Below are 15,154 nucleotides of genomic sequence, written 5' to 3' on the forward strand. Positions count from 1 at the left end.
TGACTGCACGGCCACGGTCAGAATAGTGTATAGCCAGGGCTGAGAGCAAATTATAGGTAGAGGCCTATCTATCTATATCTATCTATCTATCTATCTATCATATCTATCTATCTATCTATATCTATCATATCTACCTATCTATCTTATATCTATCTCATATCTATCTATCTCATATCTATCTATCTATCTATCTGTCTATCTATCATCTATCTATCTTATATCTATCTTATATCTATCTCATATCTATCTATCTCATATCTATCTATCTCATATCTATCTATCTATCTATCTATCTCATATCTATCTATCTCATATCTATCTATCTATCTCATATCTATCTCATATCTATCTCTCATATCTACATTGATCTCATATCTATCTATCTATCTATCTATCTATCTATCTATCTATCTATCACTTATAATATCTATCTCTATCTATCTATCTCTTATAATATCTTTCTATCTATCGCTTATAATATCTTTCTCTCTCTCTATCTAACTATCTATCGCTTATATTATCTATCTATCTATTGCTTATAATATCTTTCTAACTATCGCTTATAATATCTATCTAGCTATCTATCTATCTAACTATCTATCACTTATAATATATTTCTATCAATCTTACTTAAAATGTTAGTGGAAAAAGTGGATGAATTAAACATGCAATTTGATAGGAAGTTGGAAGGGATTCAGAAACATATAACCATTGTTCTTTCCCCGCAGTGGAAGTTTGTGCAATCATTGCCAGAAAAGCTTTTATGTTCAAGTGAATGTAATGTTGATTTGAACGTGGTTGACAATTTTAACATGTGGTCACCCAATATACAATTCATATTTCATCGTTGTTTGGACCACAGCACACTGGGCTGAATCCCCTTAGCTGGAAGACCTCGAGGATCAATCCTCAGCTTCCTGTATAATCCTAGAGTCAAACATGAGATAATATATTGTATACACACATGGGCTACTACTGCTATACATGAAGATTTACACTTAGACAGTCACTCCTTCATTTACACATATACACATGGCTCCTGGTGTACAGATGCATGTAAGTGGATTTGCACAAAGTAAATATGCATCACTGTTCGAAATCCAGGCACTGCACATAATTTGTGTCCCTATATAGGGGCCTATTTGAATTTTCAGCCCCCTGCACTTGGATAGACAGATGAGGGATGGTAACGTGCGGGTACAGTACAGGGAGAGCATTCAGAAGCAAGTTAAACACGACGTTTTGAGAAGCATCTTATTTTCAGTTACTTGTAATACGTTATATAATATAAAAGATGAAGTAGGTTCTAGGGCGCATAGAGGTGTTGTACTGATATTGTGGCTGCGCACATACTCGTAAGGAAGCGCGGCTTCACCCACGACCACTTTTAACTTGAAATACGTTAGTACGTTAGCTACAAGGTATAGAATTTGCACCTACATAAGCCAAGTTTGGAGCGGATGGTGACAATTGCCGAATCTTTAATCCGGAAACATTTATACGCCAGGTTTAAGGATGATGCAATGCAAAATATAGACATAGAAAAGTGAGTGTGCAGACACATTTTTGTTAATATGCAAACAGGGCATCTTTATATGCAAACACCAGCTCCCTTTATACAACACCCTGGGCCTCATTACAATATACAACGACCAAGGGACAGAAGGAAACCCTCCTGCTGATGGCTCATCGATGTACACTGGTGCGCCTTGACTTCTTCCACAGGGCATCGGATTGCAAATAAATATAGCGACATGCAACGGAGCGGGAGTTTGGTCTGGCTGACGGGAGAAAGAAGGGACGCCTTAGACAGTGGATTCATAGAAAAGTAACACAGAACACTGCAGCATTTCAATTGCAATGATTTTGTTATTTTTACTATAGCTACTACTTAGTTTATTAACGTAACAAGTGATGGTGTTTCTTTCTCTTGCAATTGCAGGTATTCCTGCCAGTAATGTGAAATATATAACATCACGGTGGCCTCAAGTAAAAAGTAAGCCTCAAAAATAGTGAGAAATGGCTGCTGCAAGCTCTACACAGCACTATTTTTTTTTTTTTAAATACTATTTATGCCCACTATATAATCACTAAAAGGAATCTTCCAGGCCAGTGTTTTTTTTTTTTTTATTGTTCCTCCATCCGTCCAGAAATGGGTGAGTTTCATGGAAAGAATTTCCATCCCTGCCAACATTCCTGATTGACACATTCGGCTGTACTCTCAAATCACCAAAAACCAAGCCCAATCCACATAAATCATGCCCTAGTCATCGCCGAGACACGCCCATGGTGGAAGCCACACCTCCTGCGACTGCCCCGGGAAAATCTGTTGGCAGGTACGAACTACCACAGGCTGTCCAGCAGAGACATTGAGCGTAGGCTCTCAGGGGCAAACGCAGGATTTGTAGAGGGGGGTTTCCACACCACGCCGCCAGTGGGTGTGATATTAGACAGTGCTTGGCTGCTCTCCAACTCATCCTGTCCCTATAATATACATGGACAATGCTGCGTGCACTACTGTTAGGTGCATGCAGCTCTCTTTTGAAGCAGAGCCGTGTGAAGCGAGGGCAGGGTCCAGCCACCTCAATTATACAGTGCCCCAGGCTTAGAGGGGGGTTTCCAGGCAATAGGAACCCCCCCCCCTCCCCCTCGGTTTGCCTATGGCTCTGGTGGAGGTGAACATCTCTAATATGATGGAGGCCCCTCAAATCTGACTGTGTGATATCAACGTCAAGCACTTTAGATAGACATGGCCTGGCCTGTTTCAGATCATTTCATATATATTCTCTTTCATAATTACATACAGATAGTACTTACCAATATAGGGAATCCCATTAGAAAGTCATATATAAATACAATCCCAGAGATCAAATAGGTGATTTGAAGTGAAGTCTTAATGGGCTCAGATCCATCAATGGATGACCTCCTCTTCCCGTGAGCATCCTCCACCACAATAGTGGGCACATTAAATTTATTTTTGTCAATATTCTGCCCGGTTTGTATAGAAAATGTCTGGAAAAGGGAGATACCGATGCAGACCACCCCCACGACCACGCTGCCGCTGATCAATAGGAGGAAGCACAGCCCGAAACCCAGTCCGATCTCAGTGACAATGAAACGGCAGTCTCCGGCGTAGAACCTCTGGGTGGGATTGTGCCATCCAACTGCAGGTAAGGTGGAGAGGATGAAAGATACCATCCATATTCCCATCACGGTGTGCACCGCTTGCTTCTTGGTATTGCTCAACCTAGGCATGAAAAAATCAGTATATGAAGAATAATTACATTAGCATATTACAATTCTATAGTGATTAAACTAAGCACAAAGGTAATAAAATGTAGATGGGGTGTCACCTCCCACTCCCCATTTTTTCTTATCCCGCCCTTCATTTCACCCATACACAAATATATATATATATATAAGACTTCTCCCGTGCTGCCCCCCTTCACTGGAACAACCTCCCTCTCTTCATGCGCCTGTCCCCTAATCTTGGCTTCTTCAAACGGGCTCTCAAAACCCATCTGTTCCTTAAGGCCTACCAATCATCCACATAACCATATCGTTCTCATCACCTTCCACTTTCCTGTCTCCTCTTGTATTTGAACCCCTCTACTGACTCCCCTTGTGCCTGCTGTCCGTTTCACCTCCCCTTAGTATGTAAGCTCTTATGAGCAGGACCCTCTTCCCTTCTGTCTCAACACCATTTCTTCTACTCCTACACCACTCTACTTGGTATGTTTGGAGATATTGAAGTCTTGGCTATACTTGTTCTACTCTGTACTGTCGTACCCTTGTATACTGTCCGTACTGTACTTTTGTATTTTGTACGGCGCTGCGGACACCTTGTGACGCGATATAAATAAAGAATAATAATAATATATAGAACTGTCGTGCTCATTATTTAATCTTTAGTATTACTATGCTTATCACTTATATATATATATATATATATATATAGTGTCAACATATTATGTATCGTAGTGGTTCGGACGTAAGCACGAGTTAATAAAATGAAAACATATGGATGCTTGTTCTCCGCTTATTATGCACACAAGAAGTTAATTTACCTTTTCACATCTGCCTGGTTTTATCTAAACTGGATGCTATATTTGAAGGTGTCAGTCCTGTCACTTAGCAAGGAAGTGTCAACAGGCTGTGTGTATAATTAGCCAGATTGGATTATTTATAATTTAGAGTGGTCTGGAGTCCAGTCCAGGGTGTATAGAAATAAAAACAATTCCAGCTCTTCCCCAGATGCAATGATATCTTAGGCTAATAAAAAGACAATGTTGTTATCCATATTTCCAGCTATCTCTAGGTGTGTTTATCATCAGTGGGTTTAGGCCTAAGACAGATGTCAAACCTAAATGCCAAACTCATAAGGAAACTACAGTAATCACGGATCTTCTTGAATATTGGACCAATATAATGACATATTTCATATGCAGTGGTGTGAAAAGTTATGACATGTTTACTGAAAGGGAAATGATATCTCTGTGATGAGTCAGAGAAAAGATATGGCAGTTATAGGAATTTCTGGCTATTTCTGAATAGACTGTGATTTACACCCACGTGTGAAAAGTGCTGTTCTGGTTACCTCATAGGATAGGAGGGCTGTGCTGAAAGGCATGTTTACATGGTCACTGTATGTTATCAATTATTGTCATATTACAGGAGTCCAGTGTGTGTTGGGGAAAAGGTCCATATTTCTGCTTCTTTCTGCAACAGATAGTAAATTGCCTAAGTTTTTTCTATTTCTGTATTTCTCTTTATTTTCTGTGAGAAACTCGCTTGTATAATTTTATATTACTGTGTGTCGTTATCTTAATTGTTATACATTAAGCATTGCGTGTATTTTCTAATATTAAACCTCATTTAATAAAGAAAAGTCTGTGTATTCCTCATCATTCCATCCTCACTCCCATCATACCACCTTATTCTTCATTATTCCATCCTCACTCCCATCATACCACCTTATCCCTCATTATTCCATCCTCACTCCCATCATACCACCTTATTCTTCATTATTCCATCCTCACTCCCATCATACCACCTTATCCCTCATTATTCCATCCTCACTCCCATCATACCACCTTATTCCTCATTATTCCATCCTCACTCCCATCATACCACCTTATTGCTCATCATTCCATCCCCCCCTCCCATCATACCAACTTATTCCTCATTATTCTATCCTCCTCTCCCATCATACCACCTTATCCCTCATTATTCCATCCTCACTCCCATCATAGCACCTTATTCCTCATTATTCCATCCTCCCCTCCCATCATACTACCTTATTGCTCATCATTCCATCCCCCCCTCCCATCATACCACCTTATTGCTCATCATTCCATCCCCCCCTCCCATCATACCAACTTATTCCTCATCATTCTATCCTCCTCTCCCATCATACCACCTTATTCCTCATTATTCCATCCTCACTCCCATCATACCACCTTATTCCTCATTATTCCATCCTCCCCTCCCATCATACCACCTTATTGCTCATCATTCCATCCCCCCCTCCCATCATACCAACTTATTCCTCATCATCCTATCCTCTTCTCCCATCATACCACCTTATTCCTCATTATTCCATCCTCACTCCCATCATACCACCTTATTCCTCATTATTCCATCCTCACTCCCATCATACCACCTTATTGCTCATCATTCCATCCCCCCCTCCCATCATACCAACTTATTCCTCATCATTCTATCCTCCTCTCCCATCATACCATCTTATTCCTCATCATTCCATCCTCCCCTCCAATTATGCCACCCTATTCCTCAATATTCCATACTCACTCCCATCATAGCACCTTATTCCTCATTATTCCATCCTCCCCTCCCATCATACTACCTTATTCCTCATCATCCTATCCTCTTCTCCCATCATACCACCTTATTCATCATTATTCTATCCTCTTCTCCCATCACACCACTTTATTCCTCATCATTCTATCCTCCTCTCCCATCATACCATCTTATTCCTCATCATTCCATCCTCCTCTCCCATCATACCACCTTATTCCTCAATATTCCATACTCACTCCCATCATACCATCTTATTCCTCATCATTCCATCCTCCTCTCCCATCATACCACCTTATTCCTCAATATTCCATACTCACTCCCATCATATCACCTTATTCCTCATCATTCCATCCTCCCCTCCCATTATGCCACCTTATTCCTCATTATTCCATCCTCACTCCCATCATATCACCTTATTCTTCATCATTCCATCCTCCTCTCCCATCTAACCACATTATTCCCCATCATTGCATCCAACCTTTCCATCATACCATCTTATTTCTCATCATTCCATCCTCCCATCCCATAATACCATCTTATTCCCCATCATTCCATCCAACCTTTCTATCATACCACCTTATTCCTCATCATTTCATCCTCCCCTCCCATCATACCATTTTTTTACTCATCATTCAACCCTCCCATCAATTCATCATCATTGCATCTTAGATCCTAATATTTAATCCTGTTTATTCATCATTCTTTTCTCATCACAAATCATTTTCATCTTCATCCTTAATAATTTACCCATTCTTCTTAACCAGTATTCTCACTTTTGCTAAAACTGATCCCTATTCACCTCTTCTCTTACGCGGTGCTATCTCACTCACTTTATTTCTTTCTTCCTCCAACAATTTCACTTTATCTTGGCGTCATTACTCTTATTCAGTCTTAAACTATATTTATTATTTGCCTAGAAGTAATGTAATATTAAGAACAGACAAAGCAGATGTCAAACTACTTTCTCCATAGGCTTGAAAGAACTTTTAAATGATTCTAAAGAGCCATGTCATAGGGAAAATCAATTCCTACAAAATGTGCAGGGAAGAGATGCAATTTTATTAATGCAGTAGAATAAATCCTCCGCACGTGTCATGTAATCCTCTAACTACATGCAGGAGACGAGTTTCTACACCTTCTTCATCTGCCGTTCTCATGTGTCTTTTATGTTCCTTGATTTAATAATATAAAACTTTATACATGCATGATATATATCCCTGTACTTTGAAAGAGAAAAATAGCCAGGCGTCCAGCCATGAATTTATTGTGGAACTGAAGGTCAAAGACGGAATATGAGCATTCTAGGTCACCAGAACTCATACATAATCATGAAAATCCACTATAAATGGGAATTTATGTAAGTAACTATTTATAGAATGACTGTAACATCCATTAATATGCTATTTGTTGTAACATGCAAAACATTACCATCTCAATTTCTCTGCCTTGTAACCTGGAACAATCAATAGAGAAATCGTATATTGAGTCTTTAGCTGTCTAATCTAGAATTTCCAAATTAATGGAAAAAGATAGGAATATAATAATGTCTTTCCAATACCAAACACAATCTCCAATATTCAACACAGCCACCTACTATATGTAATTAATGCTTCATTTACTCTGGAAGCAGCGCTGCAATGTTTAGATCAATACTGGCGTATTAATGGATATCCAATATTCCCTCATATTTATTTAGTAATTATTTTTCCACATCGTAAAAAAGAATTTTTTTTGCTATATAATGGTTGCATTATGAAAAGGAATTGATCACTTTGCAATTATATTAAATGTGCAACTCTTTTTAGCACAAGTTTTCCTTCTCTGAACAAATGGTTTTATTCGTACCGCCCAACAGACCAGGAGCCTGATTCATTAAGGATCTTAACTTGAGAAACTTCTTATTTCAGTCTCCTGGACAAAACCATGTTACAATGCAATGGGTGCAAATTAGTATTCTGTTTTGCACATAAGTTAAATACTGACTGTTTTTTCATGTAGCACACAAATTCTTGATAGCTTATTTGTACACTGAAATTTAAAGTTGATATTTGTGTACTACATGAAAAAACAGTCAGTATTTAACTTATGTGCAAAACAGAAAACTTATTTGCACCCCTTGCATTGTACATGGTTTTGTCCAGGAGACTGAAATAAGAAGTTTCTCAAGTTAAGATCCTTACTGAATCAGGCCCCAGATTCTTAGACTCAGAAAGTGGGTGGGGGCTTCGTGAGAAGATGGAAGCAGTTTGGCAATCTGGGCGTGGTTTGGGGGTGGATAATGGGAGGGGCTTATTGTATCCAGATTCGGCTTCTTAAAACCTCGTCTGCAATGTTATATTTCAATGGATTATAATACCTTTGTACAATGTCTGAGTTGCTACTTTGTTACCACTTACATTTTTCAGGACATGTCCTTCAGCAAAATAATCCAAATACCTAATTTCATTAGGAACGGATTTTAGTGTAAAGATACACAGGCTCCGGCCTGAGGAGGCAAAAATAAAGGAGCGGCACTAAGCTATCTGTGCACATTATTGCTTTTATTTTTTAGGTACTAATAATTTATTATTTACATATTGTAAACATTTAGCTGCAAGCTCATATAGAGCTTAATTATTTCTTTATAGTATACTAATAGAATAAAGTGGGGGTTGGAAACGGCTACGGCTGCTTTAGGGCTTTTGAGCGGCACAGAAAAAAGGGTAAATTATGTCAATACAGGTCTGAAAGTCAGGAAATAATAATAAAAAGCCGTGGAGAGTCATTTACACAAAGTTCATTATACCTTGTGCATTGTCAAAGGGGAGTTCTCCTGGGAACTTAGGTCACTATCCTACATCCTGGTCGGATGGCACCTTGATGATGTGATTTGCAAATTAAAGGCTATATATCCCCAAAAAACGCTTCCTGCCACTAGCTCTAATTTAGTTATAACTTAATATTCAACTATTCCTAATAAACCTCCTGACCAATAATTATAATATTCCTAATAACTCTCCCTCCAACTAGCAGAACCAAGAGTGTCCCTTGGATGTTGACCTGAGTTCATTAGCTTTATGGACTTTCCCACTTTAGCAGTTAAACACCCCTGTGGTCATTAGGTTGGTGCCAATGGGTTAAGTGGATGATAGTCTTTTATAAACACTACATGGACCATTAAGGCTCCAAGAGGGGAAACTCCTTATTCACACGAGGAGAACTTTGTTGGGGAAATATGGTTTTAGGGCAGAGGTCTTCTTCAAAGCCAATTTGTTGGCCAACAAAGAGCTACACTTTAATTCCTATACCTATCAATCGCTCACATGGTACAGTTCCTTGGTGCCATAGTCAGCCTGTAATGCTTCCACAGAAGATGCACCTTACTTGTTATCATCTTGACAGAGACCTACCTGTAGTTCACTGGCCAGCGGACCATCCACATGCGATGATACGACAAGGAGGTGACAGAGAAACAAGTAACGAGGCTTAAGGTGTAGAACGTTGAGACAAACACTTTGCAAACCCCTTCATTCCACTCGTAATCGGAGTGTTGCTTCCTCAGCTGGACCACGGAGTACATGGTGATGGGTATGGCCACATTAAGAATATGGGTTCCAGCCAACGTGCAGATTAAAAACTCCAACGGCTTCCATTTCTTTTGTTTGGCACTTATACTGAGAATCCCCCAGGCGTTGGCTAAAAGCGAGACCCCCGAGCATATCAGCCAAGCTACCGCGTTGTTGTGCAGCCTCTGCTCATCATTCATGGTGGAGGGTGAAGGCACCATCAGGAGAAGACAGTGGTGGATCAGATCTGGAGATCAGCAATGACATTAAATGCATCTTCTGGTGGAAGTTAGACTAGCAGTGATATGTTCTGAAAAATAAGGATACATCCATTGTGGCTGTAGAACCTGTAAAAGATAAACATATAATGAATATTAACATTAATGGAGCATTTTCTGTTCATTTAAAGGTGATGTCCAGGCAAGTTAAAAAAATATTCTCCGGTGGATAATAAGATGATCTAGAAACATTACTATTCATTTTTCTGCTATAAAGAATTGTTGCCTTGCTGTGCAGCGCTGGATTGTTACCGGGTTGCTATCTGCGTGGGTACAAAATCATACTGGTTGGTTAATTGGCTTCTCACTAAAACCTGGCCCTAGCGTGTTTGCGTGTGCGGGGGAAGTGTTTGCCTGCTTCTAGAAGGTAAATTAGATTGTAAAAGGTGTGAATTAACAAACATTCTTGGAATTGTGTAGCAGTAGTGTTTGTTGCTTCTAAATAAATAAAGGATAAAAATAATAATAATATTTACAAGGATCCAATTATCTACTGCACTAAAGATTATTTGTTTTGAAACATTGTTGTAAAAACATTAGTCTGTCTGACAAGTTCTACTGTAGTACATAGGGGAGGGTGGGGGAATGTGAGAAACCAAAATGCTTTTTTTAAAAAAAAAAATTAAACTCAATTGATTACATCTCAACTCAATTCAATAGCTCACAAGTAGATAGGTTATAAAGAACTTTAATATGCGCTTTCATTTTCCACCAGGAGGCAGTGGAAAAGCTCATGACAATAATTTGCAAAATCTTTTATTATCAATGGGGAATCCAAAAGAAGGATTGCCACGCCCTTTAGGTTGGGACACTATTGTCTTCTAATTCTCCTTTGCTGCATTATCAAATAATGCAATAATAACTGTCGGGTTGTGTTACTATTTTGTTATCTCAATTTTTATATACCAGCAGGGGCAAACGCAAGATTTGTAGAGGGGGGTTTCCACACCACGCCACCAGTAGGTGTGAACAGCATGCATGGGGGCGTGGCTATAATATTAGACAGTGCTTGGCTGCTCTCCAACTCTTCCTTTCCCCATAATATACATGGGCAATGCTGCGTGCACTACTGTTAGGTGCATGCAGCTCTCTCTTTTTAAGCAGAGCTGTGTGAAGCGGGGGCAGGGTCCAGCCACTTCAATTATACAGTGCCCCAGGCTTGGAGGGGGGTTTACAGGCATTAGGAACCCCCCCTCGGTTTGCCTATGTCACAACTGCAAGGAGTGAGGCTGCTGCAGGGCCTGGGGGTGAAGGGTCCCGGGAACGCTCACAAACTGGGCGCTCTACCCAAATTTTGCTATGGGATGCACTGTGAAACATTATTGAATTGTAACTTTCAGGAGAACAAATGAAATTTCCAACCGCACTAGAACACACAACATGATCACTGCCTCAATATTTTTATATTGAACATATTTACGTTCATTTACAATATACCCCAACTGACAATCTACTAGCCAATTCTGGCCACGTAGGGATTGCCTAATGTGTCAATGAGAGGGGATCATATTTATAGTGCTCCCACAAATAGAATGATCTGTATAGTGGTTAGCCTACTCTACAACCTAGAGTTATGTTAGGGCTAAGTTCATATTCAGGATCAGAGCACCTATTGTTGTCATTCTTCAAAACTGGAGACATACGGACAATCGAAGATGAAGTTGGAAGATCTAGAACACTCTGTAGCCAATAAGAGCTCTAGAATGTTAACAACAGCCCAGAGGGTTTCCTCACAGCCATCTCCAGCATGTTAATAATTGCCTACTTTTGGGTAGTTCTTCCGGATCCCATCCAAGTAGTGTCATTTCGGCCCCCCGAGGCGAAATGACACAAATGCAGCATTTTGTTGCAGGGTAATGGGATTTGCAATGCCTCGCCCTCCTGGACTTGACACTTGACTGGAAGGGAGATTTTTAAAGTTTGCAAGTACACATGTAGGCAAGGTTGAATTGGCAGGGACAAGGTCATTATATAACCCATCCGGGTATGAAAACGTTAACGGCAAACAATGTCAAAACGGACGCAGGAAGATTGTGGTGTCAAACACACCTCTATATAATATAAGTCATACATCTAAATTGTAAACAAAACCTCCGGTGTGAAGTTCTCTCTCAACATACCCAGCAAAGCTTGTAGAAGGTATTACTGTGAAGGACACCACTCTGTATTTCCTCAACCTTCTCAATCTAAGCTGTAACTGTTAGTCTGAAATGTTTTTACTGCAGAGACATTTTCTTCTGAAAGCCTAAAGCCTTAAACATCGGTCTGAACACCTTTTTTTCTCAAAGCACAAAATGTAATAAAATCGATGACTCACCAAAGTGTGGGCTTCATAACACAACAGACAAAAATAACTCAAGCGCTGTGATACTCATGTCAAGTGACCTTTACGTTTTAATAATCACATTCTGCCATCATGCTAATCTCCGCTCTGTGCATAATCTTTTAAACACCTTGTTTAGATGGAAAAATATATCATGTCGTAGCATGCATTGTCTTGTTATTGTACAGTGAAAAAAATATAGCAATGATTTATCATAGACCAGTAGTGGTATAATTAGAGCTCCTGGAGCCCAATGCAAAATTTTAGGCAGGGGCCCCATAACCCCCTTGCACCCTCTTTAATTGGCAGCACATATGCCGCCTTAGTCTGAGGCTGTACTATGTAATGTGCAATGGAAGCATTTCCCCCCCACCATTGTATAGATACACGTCCCTTGCTCAAAGATACTCCCCAGCTTAGTACCACGATATAGGGGTAAATGTATCAAGCTGAGAGTTGTATGGTGGGTTTGAAAAGTGGAGATGTTGCCTTTAGCAACCAATCAGATTCTAGCTATCATTATGTAGAATGTACTAAATAAATGATAACTAGAATCTGATTGGTTTTTCAAACCCGCAGGAAAACTCTCTGCTTGATACATTTATCCCATAGTCTCAGATTTGCATCCAGAGCATATGTGGAACTAGCGAGTTGTGGGCCCCCGGGAGGAGGGACCTGGGGCCCCCGACCCTCTCATCTGCCATGCAGGGCGCCCCATTATCTCCATGGGCCTTGATGCACGGCACCTGCTGCACCAATGGTAGTCCCGTCACCGATCCAGAGATACCATCCGCTTTGCACCCTCTGGCTCTTTGTACGGTAGAGCAGATTAGTGATCAAAATAGATCCACTTGTGGGGTTGGTTTCTAAGTATGAGACGCTCTACAGGGTATATCTGTATCTATTTGTTTTTTTAAATACTTTCTGTTGGTTTGCTAACAGAGATGGCCACTGTCAGTGGTGAAACTACCGCTATTACATGGGCTGTGGCAATGCCATTTCATCTGGTGTTTAGGCCGTAGCTCTATTCTTCTAAGCATGGGAACGGGCCGTGCCAGATTGGTGAAGCCCCATGTGAGCTTTCGATCCCGGAACTTGAATCCCAAACAGTGCTCTGCATTCCCAGAAGAACAGAGTGGAGACCTAATTGGGTGGCTCACCAAGGCGCACGAGTGTGCTTTGTTCAGGACCTCCAGTCATTTTGTGGAGCCTTCTGGGCCTATGAACGTCTACAGAATCTATGATGGTACTAGGGGCGTCTCAGTGATCAGAGAGGCAGATGTGAACTGCACATAATATGGAGGTTCCTGGGAGAAGAGGGCCTGGATTACTGCCCACTGACCCTCACTCTCGGTCAAGGAGGGTGAGAGAGGCCTGTGGAGGCCCTGGTAGTGCTGTGTGTGACAGTGGAGGTACCGACCAACACCTCCGCTCACACAAGGGAGGAGATTCTTCATACTCGGGTTGCTCTGACGCCTTTTTCATCTGAGGCCCAGTCACCATTGCTAGGCTGCCGTCATAGACAGAGAACAACCACTGCCTCTATATCTGTATATCGAGTTGGAGCTGCCAGGTAGCCCTGCTCAGTAGACGTAAAGATGAACAACATTATTTCTTATTTTATTACTTATTGTATTTGATGATACAATTTACATTTTATACTCTAGTAGTGAACTAATCTTTCCAGAGATCCGCTCCGCTTCATCAATCCCTTAAAAAATAGACACACCCACCAATGTGAATATATAACAACCAAAACTTCACAAACGCCTCAATACATTCGTAAGTATTACCCTCTCTCTGCTTCTCTATGCCTTCAGTCCCTGAATTTTCAGACCCATTAGTTCAGTGGTCAGGGAACAGGGGTAAATTACCCCAAATGGGGTAAAAATTTAATTCCTGGGGGTAATGCTGCCGATTCACATGCTGTCAGTTGGATTGTAGACCCCTTTAAAGGTGAAATTGCTGTTGTACCAGAAGAGCCTCAAGGGTTGGCAGAGACACTTCTTGAGCTTCGATGCAATAATGAAGAACGTATTGCATTTGAAAACAAAGCAGATCTGTCATATTTTTGGATGTCAACAGCTGCAAAGCCATCAAAATTGCACACGAGGAGGCAGTCAAAAAGTTGCTGCCTTTTGCAACAACCTACCTTTGCGAACAAGGATTTTCCACTCTAACGAACATAAAATCAAAGCAGAGAAATCGATTGGACGCTGAAGACTGTATCCAAATTGCTCTGACATCAAAATACCCCAATATTGATGCTCTCGTATCAAAAATGAAGCAACATCATTTCTCCAAAACCTGAAGTTTTGAAGTTGAAGCTTTCAAATAAATTTTGAATAGGTTCAATAAAATTTTGAATTCCAATAATTAATAATATATGATTTCCTTCCTTTCAAATCAAGGGGGTAACATCGGAGTATCTAAATATATTTTGGGGCAAAAGGTAAAAAAGATCCCTGACCCCTGCTCTAGAGCGTCTCAGACTTAGAAACCAGACGCAGACCCAAAATTAGATCTATGTTGAGCACTAATCTGTTCCACTTTGTCCGTAGCTTTGTAGTCTCTGATCAATCCGGGGAAACAAGTATTATTGGCGGTATGATATATGGTCTGATATACTCAAGCCTATGGTGCCCCTTCACATACTGTATTTGAATCCAATTTCTAGGGAGAGCTTTGCTGGGAAGGTTAAATGACGGATGTCACTTGTAGTGATCTATAGAAGTAGGTAGAAGACCCTCTAGAATCCAAAAATTCCACCACATATGTCCACTGGAGATGATGAAAATATGATTGTACATTCCCTTAATTAAATAATAACATATATAATGTTCAGAATAAGAACAGGCTGAGTTACATTCCGCATACAGTATTTATTAACAGTTATTTATACAACGCCTACATATTGTGAAGCGCTTTACAGAGAATAGCACCCAAATCACACGATACGTTGCGAATAACGTCATAGAGGCCCCTTACCTTACACTGCGCTAGAAAGTGGTCAGCATGCCGAAGAATGGTCTGTTCTCCCGGGAGTCCGGGAGACCTACCCGGACATTGCGGGAGAGTAGGTAAGTATGTGCTTATCGCTTCATCACCCCCACCTTGTCTCTAGGACCTTCCCATAAATGCTCGATAATAACTCTTTAAGCCCAGACAATAAGAATAGATGGTAAGTA

General features: G+C 40.5%; 1 protein-coding gene and 1 long non-coding RNA gene across 7 annotated transcripts in view; one reads left to right on the forward strand and one right to left on the reverse strand.

Moving 5' to 3' along the window:
* GPR153 (G protein-coupled receptor 153) overlaps window positions 1-15,154 on the reverse strand; it is a 55,277-nt gene that overhangs the window by 22,068 nt on the left and 18,055 nt on the right. The window contains exons 2-3 of the mRNA XM_075190059.1: window positions 9,210-9,712; window positions 2,818-3,247 (exon numbers count right to left, since the gene is read on the reverse strand). Of these exons, the coding sequence (XP_075046160.1) occupies window positions 2,818-3,247; window positions 9,210-9,586 (807 nt within the window). The 5' untranslated portion in view covers window positions 9,587-9,712. The remainder of the gene's footprint in view (window positions 1-2,817; window positions 3,248-9,209; window positions 9,713-15,154) is intronic.
* The window catches only part of LOC142106976 (uncharacterized), a 260,709-nt gene that overhangs the window by 14,824 nt on the left and 230,731 nt on the right, over window positions 1-15,154 (forward strand). The gene's annotated exons all lie outside the window — the stretch shown is intronic.

This window comes from Mixophyes fleayi, chromosome 11 (genome assembly GCF_038048845.1).
Source record: "Mixophyes fleayi isolate aMixFle1 chromosome 11, aMixFle1.hap1, whole genome shotgun sequence".
NCBI classification, from domain to species: Eukaryota; Metazoa; Chordata; class Amphibia; order Anura; family Limnodynastidae; genus Mixophyes; species Mixophyes fleayi.